We start from the raw sequence: 14252 nt of genomic DNA, 5'->3' as shown, positions 1-14252 counted from the left end.
AACGCCCCTAAGCAACAGGCGGCGCGCGGGGCGCCTTGGCTCAGCGGCGGAGCGACAGGGAGGAGCGTCGTTTGCATAACGGCCGCCCCTCAGTCTCCCGGCGCGGACCCGGGTCCCGCCCCTCACGCAACTTGAAATCTGTTGGGCCACCGGGCGGTCACTCCGACCCAGGCAAACCTGTGGCGGGGCTGGGAGAGTTTGTGTGGGCGGCCCCGGGAGCGGATTGGCTTTGGGAGTTTCCAGAGGCGGCAGAAGGCGGCTATAAGAGCCGGGGCCGGAAAAGGGGGGTGGAGCGGGGAAAGCTGGTCGCGTTCGCAGTCTGGTGCGAGGCGACCGTTAGTTGACGCCGCGAATTTCTTCTCCCTGCTTTTCTCGTTTTAACGTCGCTTGCCTGTCTTTCAGTCAGGATGTCTGCCCGCGGCCCGGCTATCGGCATCGACCTGGGCACCACCTACTCTTGTGTGGGGGTCTTCCAGCATGGCAAGGTGGAGATCATCGCCAACGACCAGGGCAACCGCACCACCCCCAGCTACGTGGCCTTCACCGACACCGAGCGCCTCATCGGCGACGCCGCCAAGAACCAGGTGGCCATGAACCCCACCAACACCATCTTCGACGCCAAGAGGCTGATCGGGCGGAAGTTCGAGGACGCCACGGTGCAGTCAGACATGAAACACTGGCCGTTCCGGGTGGTGAGCGAGGGAGGCAAGCCCAAGGTGCAGGTGGAGTACAAGGGGGAGATCAAGACCTTCTTCCCGGAGGAGATCTCCTCCATGGTCCTCACTAAGATGAAGGAGATCGCGGAAGCCTACCTGGGGGGCAAGGTGCAGAGCGCGGTCATCACTGTCCCGGCCTATTTCAACGACTCGCAGCGCCAGGCCACCAAGGACGCGGGCACCATCACTGGCCTCAACGTGCTGCGCATCATCAACGAGCCCACGGCGGCGGCCATCGCCTACGGCCTGGACAAGAAGGGCTGCGCAGGCGGCGAGAAGAACGTGCTCATTTTTGACCTGGGCGGTGGCACCTTTGACGTGTCCATCCTGACCATCGAGGATGGCATCTTCGAGGTGAAGTCCACGGCCGGCGACACCCACCTGGGCGGCGAGGACTTCGACAACCGCATGGTGAGCCACCTGGCGGAGGAGTTCAAGCGCAAACACAAGAAGGACATTGGGCCCAACAAGCGCGCCGTTCGGCGGCTGCGCACGGCCTGCGAGCGCGCCAAGCGCACCTTGAGCTCGTCCACGCAGGCGAGCATCGAGATCGACTCGCTGTACGAGGGCGTGGATTTCTACACGTCCATCACCCGCGCCCGCTTCGAGGAGCTCAACGCAGACCTCTTCCGCGGGACCCTGGAGCCAGTGGAGAAGGCTCTGCGCGACGCCAAGCTGGACAAGGGCCAGATCCAGGAGATTGTGCTGGTGGGCGGCTCCACCCGCATCCCCAAGATCCAGAAGTTGCTGCAGGATTTCTTCAACGGTAAGGAGCTGAACAAGAGTATCAACCCTGACGAGGCGGTGGCGTACGGCGCCGCGGTGCAGGCGGCTATCCTCATCGGGGACAAATCGGAGAATGTGCAAGACCTGCTGCTACTCGACGTGACCCCGTTGTCGCTGGGCATAGAGACAGCTGGCGGCGTCATGACCCCGCTCATCAAGAGGAACACCACGATCCCCACTAAGCAGACGCAGACCTTCACCACCTACTCAGACAACCAGAGCAGCGTGCTGGTGCAGGTGTATGAGGGCGAACGGGCCATGACCAAGGACAATAACCTGCTGGGCAAGTTCGATCTGACCGGGATTCCCCCAGCGCCCCGCGGGGTCCCCCAGATCGAAGTCACCTTCGACATCGACGCCAATGGTATCCTTAACGTCACCGCCGCCGACAAGAGCACCGGTAAGGAAAACAAAATCACCATCACCAACGACAAAGGTCGTCTGAGCAAGGACGACATTGACCGGATGGTGCAGGAGGCGGAGCGGTACAAGTCGGAAGATGAAGCTAATCGCGACCGGGTGGCGGCCAAAAACGCCGTGGAGTCCTATACCTACAACATCAAGCAGACGGTGGAAGATGAGAAACTGAGGGGCAAGATTAGCGAGCAGGACAAAAACAAGATCCTCGACAAGTGTCAGGAGGTGATCAACTGGCTCGACCGAAACCAGATGGCAGAGAAAGATGAGTATGAACACAAGCAGAAAGAGCTTGAAAGAGTGTGCAACCCCATCATCAGCAAACTTTACCAAGGCGGACCTGGCGGCGGCGGTTCTGGAGCCTCTGGCGGACCGACCATCGAAGAAGTGGACTAAGCTTGCACGCGAGTCAGCATAAACCTCTTTTCCTTTCTCTCTCTCCCTTTTCATTTTTTTCCCTTTTGTTTTTGTTTTTTTCTTCGAGATGTCCGTGTGCCAATCCGAGATCTGTTGTTGGAAATCTTTAGCCCGGTGTATGCATATGAAAGAAAAGGTGCAACAACTTAGTTTAATTATAAAAGGTTAGTTCTAAAGTTTGATTTTTAAAAAACATTATTTTAGGTTTCTCTTTAATGCTTTTTGCGTGTATGCTGACTAGCATTTTTGGTTAGCTTAGTTTGTGTGTGGAGATTTGAGATGAGAAACCTAAAGTTGGCACACCTGTCCTATAAAAGCTTAGAAACAATAAAATATATAGAAGCTTGAATTGTTTATTTTTATGTACCACTTTAAGACTAAAGTGAACAATGCAGTAATGTAAAGGACAGGTATACTTTTTGCAAACAAATGCATAAATGCAAATTTAAAGTAAAGCTGAAATTGATCTCAAATTTACTGTCTTGGAGTTTTCAATTTTCCTTTTTTAATTTTTTTCACCCATGTTGGTCTTTATGATATTAATATGTGAAATTTATCTAACCCAATTTTGTCTAATTCCCAGATGAGGTTCCTGCCTTGAATTACCAACAACTTAAGGGGAGAAGATTCTGGGTAAACTCCTCCCTCCCCCCATTTAATACAGAAACCTGATTGGGCTCTTTTAGTGTACCCAAACTCCTAAGACTTGGCTTAAGTGTTCAAGTGAAAATATACCTGAATATTCCAGGAGAATATGAGCTATATTCTGGGGTTAAGTATGCAATGAGTTTTTCTCTAAAGTAACAAAAGTTGGGGCAGGAATTATCTTCTCTAATAGTCAAAGGAAGTATGGAAACAAGTTGCTTTTTGTGACATACAGGTGCCTGGAATAAAACCCAGTAGGCAAGCTTTAAAGTGTCTGAGTACAAAGTTAGTCAGACTTGTGTAATTTTCTAGTAAAACAACTCAGCTTCTGAGCATATGGCAAATTCTATAAGTACATGTTTCCAGCAGTTATAATTACTTGTGGGGTGGGGAAACTTTTTTTTCCCTGATTTGAGGATCATAATGCAATACTTGCCTTAAATACCTGCCTTAAATCACAATAGAATTTTTTAATGGCAAACTGTACAAGCTAGTCCTGTATTTTGTCAATACACAGCTTGTCCATTTTCCTATATATCCAATTTGAGATTGTTACAGATGGAAATATTGCAGCTCTTTGGAGATAGCTACTATCCTGGGCTTAAGCCTTAAAATTCACATCCTTGGGAGAAGGGTTTGTTTTTATTTTTTAGTGAAATGCCATTGCTACTTTGCTCTAACTTATTCTCTTTAAGGGCAACTTTGGAGAAAGGCAGTAAAACTGATTGGAAGATGTATAGTTAACCTAATGGTTTCACACTCAGACATTTTGATATCTTTTTCCTAAAGATATAGATTTACTTCATTTTGTTTGTAAGATAATAGTTATAAAAGCTATATTTCCAATTTAGTAAGTGGGCCATTCTGTGCCATCGAGAGAGATTAATTTGAGCAATAATAGATTGAGTAATAACTTAAAAACTAGGGAACAAGTTAGCCTGAGAATATTAGTCTTCGGTCATGACCCTCTCACACAAGAGTTGACTCTTACATACAAATAAGATTTGTTCATCTTTTTACCTCACTGGGGTAGTAGGGAGGAAGATAAATTGGCAATTGTGAAATTGCTTCAAAAGAATCTTGAAAAAGTTTTTTAAAGGACATTGTTTTTTATACTCTGAAAAGCTGAAGATAACTCAGGTTTATTAGTGCTGGCATCATGTTGGTGGAAAGTTGTCAGCAGGGAGAATTTAAGGGTATTTCATGGACTACAGATAGCACCACATAAATCTTTTACAAACTACCATGGGACTAACAGAATCAGGTAAATACTAGCTTTAGAATGACTTTTAAAATGAGTTTTTTTAAACATGAGTTTGACCAAGATAATGCCCATTCTATTACCCTTTTATTAGTTCCTTATTTGTTGAAAGTGTCCCTTGCTCTAATTTCAAAACATAATGGAGTCTTTCTAAAAGTGCAATTTAGTATTAGTATGACTCACTTTAGACCTCGCTTGAGAAGAGACTAGTTTCTAAAGTATCAGAAAATGACCCATGGAAGTCTTTGATCCTATGGCCTGGCCTCCGGTAACTTGCTATAACACTAACATCAATCTGGGTAGATAAAACTACATTTCCTGTTATTTTGAAAAGTAATTTGTAAAACTACAAGCCGCCTTGAGTGTTTTTAATTTAATTCTGGTCTTCTCAAATTTACCTAGATTTGAATATTAATAAGAGAAAGCCACCAAAGTAGCTATTTGATGTTTCCAGGGATCAGTTGAAACTGGTAACCTGATAACTCCTGGGAACTCCTTAGCAGATGTTAGTTAGATCAGCCATAGTCAAATAACAGTGGAAAAAATACTTGATGTTTGGATGGGGCTAAATTACAGTTTCAGGAATAATTAGCATCACATGAACTTGAAAGTAGTGAGTTATGTTAGGGACTTGGGGTCATGACTAAAGCAAATGCAATTATACAGAATGCTAAGGGATTGAAAAGGTTTCTCAGGCATTTAAATTCTTATCTTGATGTCTTATTAACATAGTTCCTGTTGTGAGGGGACAATCTAGACACCTGTCAAAATAAGACATAACTGGTTGTTTACAATATTTGAGATGAGTGAAATTTTAAAACAAGCTCACTTTAAATTTTTTATAGAATAATTTCATATGTATAATGGAAATGCACTAAAACTTGTACATTAGGAAATAGTGCTATTTACATCTTTAAACTTCATGGGATATTTACTGTGTCACCTATTCAATATATCAAAAAGACTAAATAAGAATTTATTTATCTTATGTATAATCTTAAACAGGAATACAACCTGGCTATCTAGAAGAAATCAAAAGATCTGTTTTTATGAAGTTCCCATAATGGACCCTTAAGACATTCCTACTTTGAATTGAATGTAGTTTATAGAAGTTATGTTGTGAGGCATAGTCCCCTTGCTTTTGAACACTGGAATTGGAGTTTAAAAAAGACTCACATCCATACATCACAAGACAATTGCTAAGGAAATATATACATTTAGATTAAGAAACAGGATTATTCAATTGCGTCTGTGTATTTAATGTATAAATAGGTATGAGTAATCTCTTTTGAATTAGCTACTGAATTAGAAATTAGATGCAGAATTTCATTCCTTCAAGAAAAATTACATATCTTCAGAAAAAGAGCCCAGTGTTTATTATTTTTTTATTTTTATTTTTTTAATTATTGTATAAAAATTTTATATTAACTATTTTATTCTACTCTTTTCTTCCAAACATACAGAAGCTAATTGGCAAGCCAGTGTTTATTCTTGATATAATGGACATAGTTTAGGGTATATGCATTTCTGAATTTTAAAAGGGTGATACTTAATGTTGAAATGTCTTTCCCTTTGAACAAATCAAGATGTCATAGGCCCTTTCTCCATGCCTTTCAGTGTAGATTAGGTTGTTTGTGAATTGGAGGCTGAGTAAAATAAGCAACCAAAAATGTAGTTACTAATTCAAAATTTGGCATTGCTGTTTTCTTTTATGGAAAGTTAATTTTTTAAGGTAGAATTATAACACTATGAAAATCTATCCATTGTGACTTTTTTTATAGTATTAAGCATGCATTATATCAGGAACTAAAATCTGAGCCAGCAACTTAGTTATATAAGTAGTATGGTTCTTAGTTATAACCTTGAGGAGGTTGTCTTAATTAGGAAAAAAACATCTTTTCCTCACAGGACACTTGGAATTATTAAATATTAGAAGGTAACTTTACTTCATAACATCATGATTTTTCTTTTTTTTTTTTTTTTTTTTGAGATTATCTCACAATGCTGCGCAAGCTGGTCTGGTCTTGACTCCTGTACTCAAGCAATCCTGCTTCAGCCTCCCAAGTAGCTGGGACTACAGGCACATTGTGGGTTTTTTTGTGTGGTTTTTTTAGGGAAAAACTGTTTCCAGCTTTAGTTGTGAGTTTCTAATGTCATTTGAAAAGAAAATTAAGTGGTGAAAAATCTACTCTAGGAAATGGCCGGGTCACTTTTTAGAATAAGTACTGTAATGATTTAGAGATATAAAAATAATCTTCTCCTTTTTGTTAGGGTAAGGTGCTAGAGAAGTATAAGATTCTCCCTTCAGAGTTATTGAAACGTTCCTTCAAATATTAGTTCCTTTAGCACATGTGAAATAACTTGTCATGCAACTTTTTTTTTTTTGAGACAGAGTCTTGCTTTGTTGCCATGCCCAGCCATGGCGTCAGCCTAGCTCACAGCAACCTCAAACACCTGGGCTCAAGCAATCCTGCTGCCTCAGCCTCCCGAGTAGCTGGCACTACAGGCATGTGCCACCATGCCCCGCTAATTTTTTCTGTATATATTAGTTGGCCAATTAATTTATTTCTATTTATAGTAGAGACTGGTCTCGCTCTTGCTCAGGCTGGATCAAACTCCTGACCTGGAGTCATCCGCGGGCCTTGGCCTCCGAGAGTGCTAGGATTACAGGCATGAGCCCAGCCAGATCTTCAGTTTTCTATTAGCACTTCTTCACACATTATTGGGATAAATTGAAGAGGTTTACTGACCACTAGCATGGTCTTCCTCATAATGACTGTGAGGTGATTGAATTCTATTCACATTCCCTGGTCTTTCTCCATCTTTTCTGGAGACTCACCCCATCATTTCCCTGTCCTCTTCACCCCAAGTTATGTACACTGCTTGGTGAAAAGCTCTTGGCTTCTGGGATAATCTTACTCCTTTTCAAGATATTCATCTTATAATAAACAAGCCTTGTTCACAGCCTCAAATCAGCACTGCCAGTGCGTAGGTGGGTTTCCGCATATCTGGGCCAACCTGAACAGCTAACCAGAATGGACTCAAGTGACTAGAACATAAATTTAGATTATTACAATTTTATACCACTATAACCAGTGATCGTGTGTTACCAAATAGTGAGACCGTAAGGGGGGAGGGTAGAAGCAGTGGGATGTCTATTGCCATAATTTTAAGGTTTATGGAAATATATAATCACCAACTACTGAGTCTGTCATGCCAATTAAGCTGTGAGGATACAAAAGCAGAGTATATTAGGCATTACCAACCACATTGCATCATCTAGCATTGCTCATAATGTTGGAAAGGAAAAAAATATCAACCAGAATCTGCATATCAACTCAGCTGCAAGAATGAATTATAAGGCATTATTTGAAAAGTGTAAATGTAAAAATATCAATTGAATACCCATTGACACAAAGCAAGTTTGTTTTGAGCAACACTATTTTTGAGTACTTAATGCTGGTGCTTTGCACACATTACTTCTTAAAAATCCTCATAACCTTTGATTTGGATATTTTCAGAAGCGGGATCAGAGTTGTTTTGCCCAAGGTTCCACACCTAGTTAAGCAGAACTGTTTCACAAGCCTTATTACGGCGCCCATGTTCTTCCTCTGGATTTTCCTGCTTCCTCCTCTGAACACCCAGGATAAACCTCGGTCCAACCTGCATTTAAACTTAATAGGGCTAACCATTAAAGTTTGGAACAAATAGATCTTCCCTGCAGGGCTGAATCTAGCTAGTTATTTCAATTAAAACGGTGGGCCGGTTTACTTCGCGTTCACGGTTGGAATCCCCTGAAGAAAGAAGCCCTGAGCAGCTTTACAATGAGTCAGCCAATCAGCCGCCACAGCGAAGGTTGTGAGGAGGGGGACCGGGCAGCAGGTGGGGCTTTCGGGATCCTCGGGGAAGCCGGGTCCCGCTACCGTCCGCGCGGCCCGCGGCCCCGCCCTGCCCCGCGCCTCGGGCCGCGGAGTGCGGGCGCCGGGCGGCGGCCGGGGAGAAGCCATGTACCGGGTGCCCGAGTCGTACTCGTTGAGGAGGCGGTTGGAGAAGGGGCCACTTTCCAAGATAGATGTAAGAGCTGCCTCGGTCGCCCTCGCTCCGGGGGCCGGGGGAAGGCGGGCCCTGCCGCCCCCAACCCGCCCTGGGCGCCGCGGGAGCCGGGGTGGGAGCCCGGGATGGGCCCGCGGCGGGGCCGGGACGCCTTCGTTTCCCTTTGCTGCGCCCCTCGCCCTCCTCCAGAGGCGGGTCGTCGCCTTTGCCCCGGGCCAGCGGTCCTCAAAGCGACGCGGGTGTAGTTACCTACGAAAACAAAACTTTAGAGGTCTATTCGGCAAACGGTCAGAATTGAATTCTGGCTCCCTACGCAGATATTCAGATATTTATGAAATCCCACCTCACCAATTCTCACTGGTTGGTTGCAAAAGCCCCACCGCGGGGGAAGCAGTGCTGCCCGGGGGGATCCCTGGAGATGGGGGCCGTGGGGAACAGGGCAAGCTTTGCCAGCTGGCTCTGAAGGGCCGGCTCAGGGTTACAGCAGGCGCCTCGATTAGGAGAGTCCCACTCAGCCTAAAGGCGGAGGCTGCCCTGGGCGTCAACTTACTGTTGTCCGAATTCCAATTAATCGGTAAATGGCTATGTGCCTGAATTTCCTTCCTTCCTTTCTCCTTCCTCTTCCCTTTCTTCTTTCCTCTTTCCCTGCTTTCCTCTCTACTTTTCTCTCTATGCCCCTCCTCCCCTCCTTTTTATTGAAACCACACCTAAAAACAGAAAGGATAAAATCTTGACTTCAAGTTAAACACATTAAGATTTTACATTTTTATTGAGTTAAAGAGCAACTAGTATAAATTACTGTTAAAGGTTTATTGTGGCATGTGGATTGTAAATTGGACTTGTAATTATTTTTGCTGCAATCATTTCATTTTACAGCAATTGGGATTACGATTAGGGATGTGGTACTGGAAAGATGAAACCAGAAGTCTTGAATTTAGAAGGTAAATTTTAACAAAATTTTATTAGAGTTTTTTATAAAAATTATCTGTGCTTGGGGCAAAAAAATAATTGAAGCAATACAGGAAAGTATAAACAATAAAAGACATACCACTGAAACCCCACCATCTGGAGATAAGCATTTTGGTGAACAGCCTTTCAGACATTACTTTCTATTAACACTTATCAGCTGCTTCCCGTGGACCAGACACTGCTAATCAGTTTACCATCTCTATGAAACAGCTGCCTGTTAACCAGTTTACAGATGAAGAAACTGAAATTTCAAAGTGTTAAGTGATTTGTAGAAAACTAAGTGACTTAGCCCAATCACACAGCTCAGAGGTGACTAAGAATGATTTAAATGTACGTCTGTTTGACTCAGAGTCCATATTTTTAACTACTGTATAAATTTACCTACTTGTATTATAGAAATACAGTTTTACAATACGGGGACCATATTACACTTGCTGCAATAGGTGGGAAATCTTACAAGGTAAAATAACTAAATTAGAAAAAACTAATTTTAATCTCCATTGACAAAACACTGACTCTATTAAAAAATGTTTATAGCTAAACTAATAATACTAGCCACTATCTATTATGCCCATATTATGTGCCAGACATTTGTATATTTTTCTAATTCTATGGCTGCGGAAAGTGAGCATTAATATCCTCTTTATAGATGAGTAAACAAGGCTCAGGCCTTGTTTACAACAAGCCACTGCACCAAAGTCATGCAGCCAGTAAGTAGCAGAACTGACAATTTGAACCAAGATTTGTCTGATGCCGGAGTCCTTCCCATTGTACACACTGTCTCCCTTGAGTAGACTGTAAGGACCTCAATGGCAGGAACTGCCCCACTCATCTTCATGTCCCTGGAGCCATCTATAGAACTTCACACAGTAGGTGCTGAACAAATGTTTACTGAGCCGTTCAGTAAACCATCTATAATAGATTCAAGCAGAGGAAGATTAGAGGCAGGAGACCAACTAGGAGCCTAGTTGTAGGAGGCTTAGATAGTTATACCACTGAGAAACAGTGAGTCAGAATTAACTCCATGTTAGTAAAAACAGAGGGAAGGATGAAGAACTAAGAAATATTTAAGAGATATTAAATATTTAACAAGATGTTTGGATAAAATTGATAGGATGTAGGGTCTGCATGTGAAAGAAGAGGGAGAAGTAAGTGTCTAGGTCTTCTCCTCGGTGTCTGACTTGGGTGATTGTGTGGCTGCGATTGCCCTTCACCTATATACAGAAGAAAAGAGGCAGAACCAGTGATGTGTTTGCTGTTGCTATGACTTGTTCACATGGATACATCTCTTTGGCTGTTGGACAAATGGCGCTAGAGGTCAGGAAAGAAGTTGGCTAGCAGATGTAATTTATAGGTAAATATGATGACATGTTTAATGTCAAACAATTCAAAGGCTTAACATTTTATTAGAGTCAAAATCAAAAGTTTAAATTTCATAGAATATTTCAGTATTTCTAACTTGTCATTTTCAAAGTAGTAATTTCAGTTTTTTTCTCAGATATGTCACAAGATTCTGTTCAGTAGGTTCTGAAACATCACACTTGGTGAGTGTGAGGTAGACAGTGAGATAGCTTTGTGATTAGACAGACAAGCTAATCACAGGAATCCAAAATACATGTTAAAGCACAAGACAATGTGGATATAAATTTTCAGTGCCAACATTTTCTTTCCTCGTCTATCTATTTATATACACATATCTTCACATATATTTAAAGGCCATCTCAGTCTTCTCTTATAAGGAAGATTGGACCATACTTTTACTTGTTCTATGAACAAGTAAATACTATGTGGTTACATTTATATGAAGGTTTTAAAGGCCGGGTGTGGTGGCTTACGCCTGTAATCCTAGCACTCTGAGAGGCCGAGGTGGGTGGATTCTTTGAGCACAGGAGTTGGAAACCAGCCTGAGCAAGAGCAAGACGCTGTCCCTACTAAAAAATATATAGAAAGAAATTACCTGGACAACTAAAAAATATATATATAAAAAATTAGCCAGGCATGGTGGCACATGCCTGTAGTCCCAGCTACTTGGGAGGCTAAGGCAGAAGGATCACTTAAGCCCAGGAGTTCGAGGTTGCTGTGAGCTAGGCTAATGCCACGGCACTCTAGCCCAGGCAACAGAGCAAGACTCTGTCTCCAAAAAAAAAAAAAAAAAGTGCAGCTATTGATTAATGCAATGTCAATTCATGTAGTGTCAATTAGATGTGCATTTCTGAGGTCTTTTAGCTGTTGTAGCTTTTTCTTTTTCTTTTCATTACATCAGATATATTGCCCTATAAATTTTGGTAATGGTACCAAGAATAAAAAATTAAGGGATTTTTAACTTTTCAAAAAAAAAAAATCCAGTAAGCAGGAGTGTGGCCCTCAGGAGAAGGGCAAGTGCAAAATTACAGTGGAAAGTGAAACGATTGCAGGTAGAACCCTAGGAAATATGTACCCTTAAAATTTATGAAATAAGTTTTTAAAAATCATACTACTCAAAAAAATCAGCAGGTACTTATAGTCCTAGCTACTTGGGAGGCTGGGCCAGGGCTGGGGTGAGGCTGGGGCTGGGGTGGTAGGAATCACTTGAGGCCAGAGGTTCAAAGCTATAGTATGCGATGAGCACACCTGTGAATGGCCACTGCACACCAGCCTGCGTAACATAGTGTGACCATGTCTCTAAAAAAGGAAAAAGAAGAAGAAAAATACCAATAAGCAAAAACAAATGAAAACCTTAAACTTACAAGAGTAGTTACTAACATGTTAACATCTAGGTATATAGCTTTTCAAATCTCATCCTCTTACTCTTCTTTTTCCTTCTCCTCCTCCTACCTCTCTCTTTGTCTCTCTCTCTCTATATATATATACATACACATACATTTTTAACTGTCTGCATTTCCATCATTTCATCTTTTTTCTCATTAAAAAGTTATAAATATTCTGCCTCTAGAAAGCAAGAAAAAAAAAGTTATAAATATGTATTGAAAAACTACACAAATATACAAAGTAGAAAGTGAGATTCCACCATAATTCTACTCCCAAAGACCACCAGTGCACCAGTGTTTTGTGTGTATGTGTTCAACATGTGGTTTACATTTATTTTATATTCTGTGACTGTTAATTCCAATATCTGAAGTCTTTGCAGGTCTGATTTTGTTGCCAGTTTTTTTCTTTGAGTATTATTTAAATTTTTAAAATAAATTTAAAACTTTTTATATTAAAATATGTCAAATCTTTATGAACATAGGAAGAATGATATAATGAACTCCAAGGTTTCCATACCACAGTATTAATAAGTACCAAATTAAGGTCAACTTAATGTCATCTACACCCCCATATACCCCACCTCTCAATTATTTTGAAGCAAATCCCAGACATCATATCATTTAATCTATACATATTTCAGTACATATCTCAAAAAAATAAGCACTATCTTTGAAAACATAACTGAATTACTATTTATGCACCTGAAAATATAAATGGAAAGTATAAATTCCTTAGTATCATCATATATTCAGTTGGTATTCAGATGTGTCCTATTGTCTGTATGTTTAAAGTTTCTTTTTTTTTTTTTTTTTTTTTGAGAAAGGGTCTCTCACTTTGTCTCCTTGACTAGAGCACAGTGGCATCATCATATCTCATTGCAACCTCAAACTCCTGAAGTCAAGTGATCCTCCCACCTCGGCCTCCCAGAGTGCTAGGATTACAGGTGTGAGCCACCACACTTGGATCTAAAGTCTGTTTCAGTAGGAATTCAAATAAGGTTCATACATTACAATTGGCTTGATATGTCTCTTAATCAGAGTACACATTTTAAGTTTTGATGGATATCTTTACATGGCTCTCAGGAATAGGGCATGGGCAAAGAAAGAACTAGCCAAAGAAAAGAGAAAGAATGATTAGAAAGATCAAAGGAAAAACACATAGGCCTTCAAAGGCAAAAGGTTTTCCAAGAACGGGCATTGGCGTGAGGAGTGGTCAGCAATGTCACATGCTTCAAAGAGGCGTATAGATTTAACAATTTAAGGATCCCTGGGGACCAAGGTGAGAAGCAGTTTCAGGAGGACAGTAGGGCGCACATCAATAGTTTGAGGAGAGACTCAGAGGCAAAGATGAGAAACTGGCAAAAGTAGAGTACTCTTATCAGTCAGTTTACCGTGAACGGAGAAAACACATAGTAGCCTTTAGGGGATCCAGCACTAAGGGGAGGTTTTGGGGATTTTTGTTGGCTTTGTTTTAAAGGTAGGAAAATCTTGAGTTTGTTAGCAATGAACAGACAGAGGAAGGTGGGTGGCACTGGGACCAAGGGCACAGGTGAGGCCTGGAAGAGTTGGCAACAGCTTTTCCCCCTGAGTCTGGTGGGAAGGAATTATATAGACAGCTCGAGCAGTTTGGAGATACAGGCAGGGATATCCAGGCTGCCCTTCTCACTGAAAATGAATCCGACCCTTCCAAGCTACTACTGAAAGGAGAATCACAGGCAGATTATGCCCTGAGGGGGGTAACTATCAGAATATGACGGGGTATCTATAACCTCCACGCAAGAGATGGATACACAGTAAGGGGCAGGGGAAAGGTTGCCATTATTTCTTAATAGTTAGTAAAGGAAGAGAGTAGAGAATGATTTGGAGGGAAACCTGGGTTCAAAGCCTAGCTCTGCCACTTAACTAGGTGGTTGTCAGTTGTCAAGAAACTTAGACTCAAGAATTCTCAGTTCCCTCATCTATAAAATGAAACCACAATGCCTGGTGAGGAGTAAATGAGGGCATTGGCGTAGTTCATCACATGTATGCCCTCTTCTTTCTTACTTGATACAGAAAGAACACCTTTAGTTCCAGGTCGCATCCAGGTTTGCCCTCGAGGTGTGCTTTTCTCTCTGAGGTAGTGCCTGCCGTCTTGTCCCTGCAAGTGCCCCTCCTCCAAGTTGGGAGAGAACTAGCAGTCTCCCTCAGTCTCTGCTAAGGTCACCGACTCCCCTGAGGCAGCTCCAGACTTCTCTTTTATCC

At 42.3% G+C, this 14252-nt stretch overlaps 2 protein-coding genes across 2 annotated transcripts in view; both read left to right on the top strand.

The window, feature by feature from the left end:
* The first annotated feature begins 14 nt into the window (after positions 1 to 14).
* On the top strand, positions 15 to 2809 carry HSPA2 (heat shock protein family A (Hsp70) member 2). Its single transcript, XM_012777686.3, has 2 exons — positions 15 to 171; positions 403 to 2809. Exon 2 carries the CDS (start codon positions 408 to 410, stop codon positions 2313 to 2315), a length of 1908 nt encoding a protein of 635 aa, XP_012633140.1. The 5' UTR covers positions 15 to 171; positions 403 to 407; the 3' UTR covers positions 2316 to 2809.
* Positions 2810 to 8083: 5274 nt separating this feature from the next.
* The window catches only part of PPP1R36 (protein phosphatase 1 regulatory subunit 36), a 28413-nt gene continuing 22244 nt past the window's right edge, over positions 8084 to 14252 (top strand). The window contains exons 1-2 of the mRNA XM_012777706.3: positions 8084 to 8316; positions 9172 to 9236. Of these exons, the coding sequence (XP_012633160.1) occupies positions 8248 to 8316; positions 9172 to 9236 (134 nt within the window). The 5' untranslated portion in view covers positions 8084 to 8247. The remainder of the gene's footprint in view (positions 8317 to 9171; positions 9237 to 14252) is intronic.

The sequence above is a fragment of the Microcebus murinus genome, chromosome 6, assembly GCF_040939455.1.
Source record: "Microcebus murinus isolate Inina chromosome 6, M.murinus_Inina_mat1.0, whole genome shotgun sequence".
In the NCBI taxonomy this organism is placed as follows: domain Eukaryota; kingdom Metazoa; phylum Chordata; class Mammalia; order Primates; family Cheirogaleidae; genus Microcebus; species Microcebus murinus.
The sequence above is the reverse complement of the archived record's forward strand: the minus strand, read 5'-3'. Positions and strand labels throughout refer to the sequence as shown.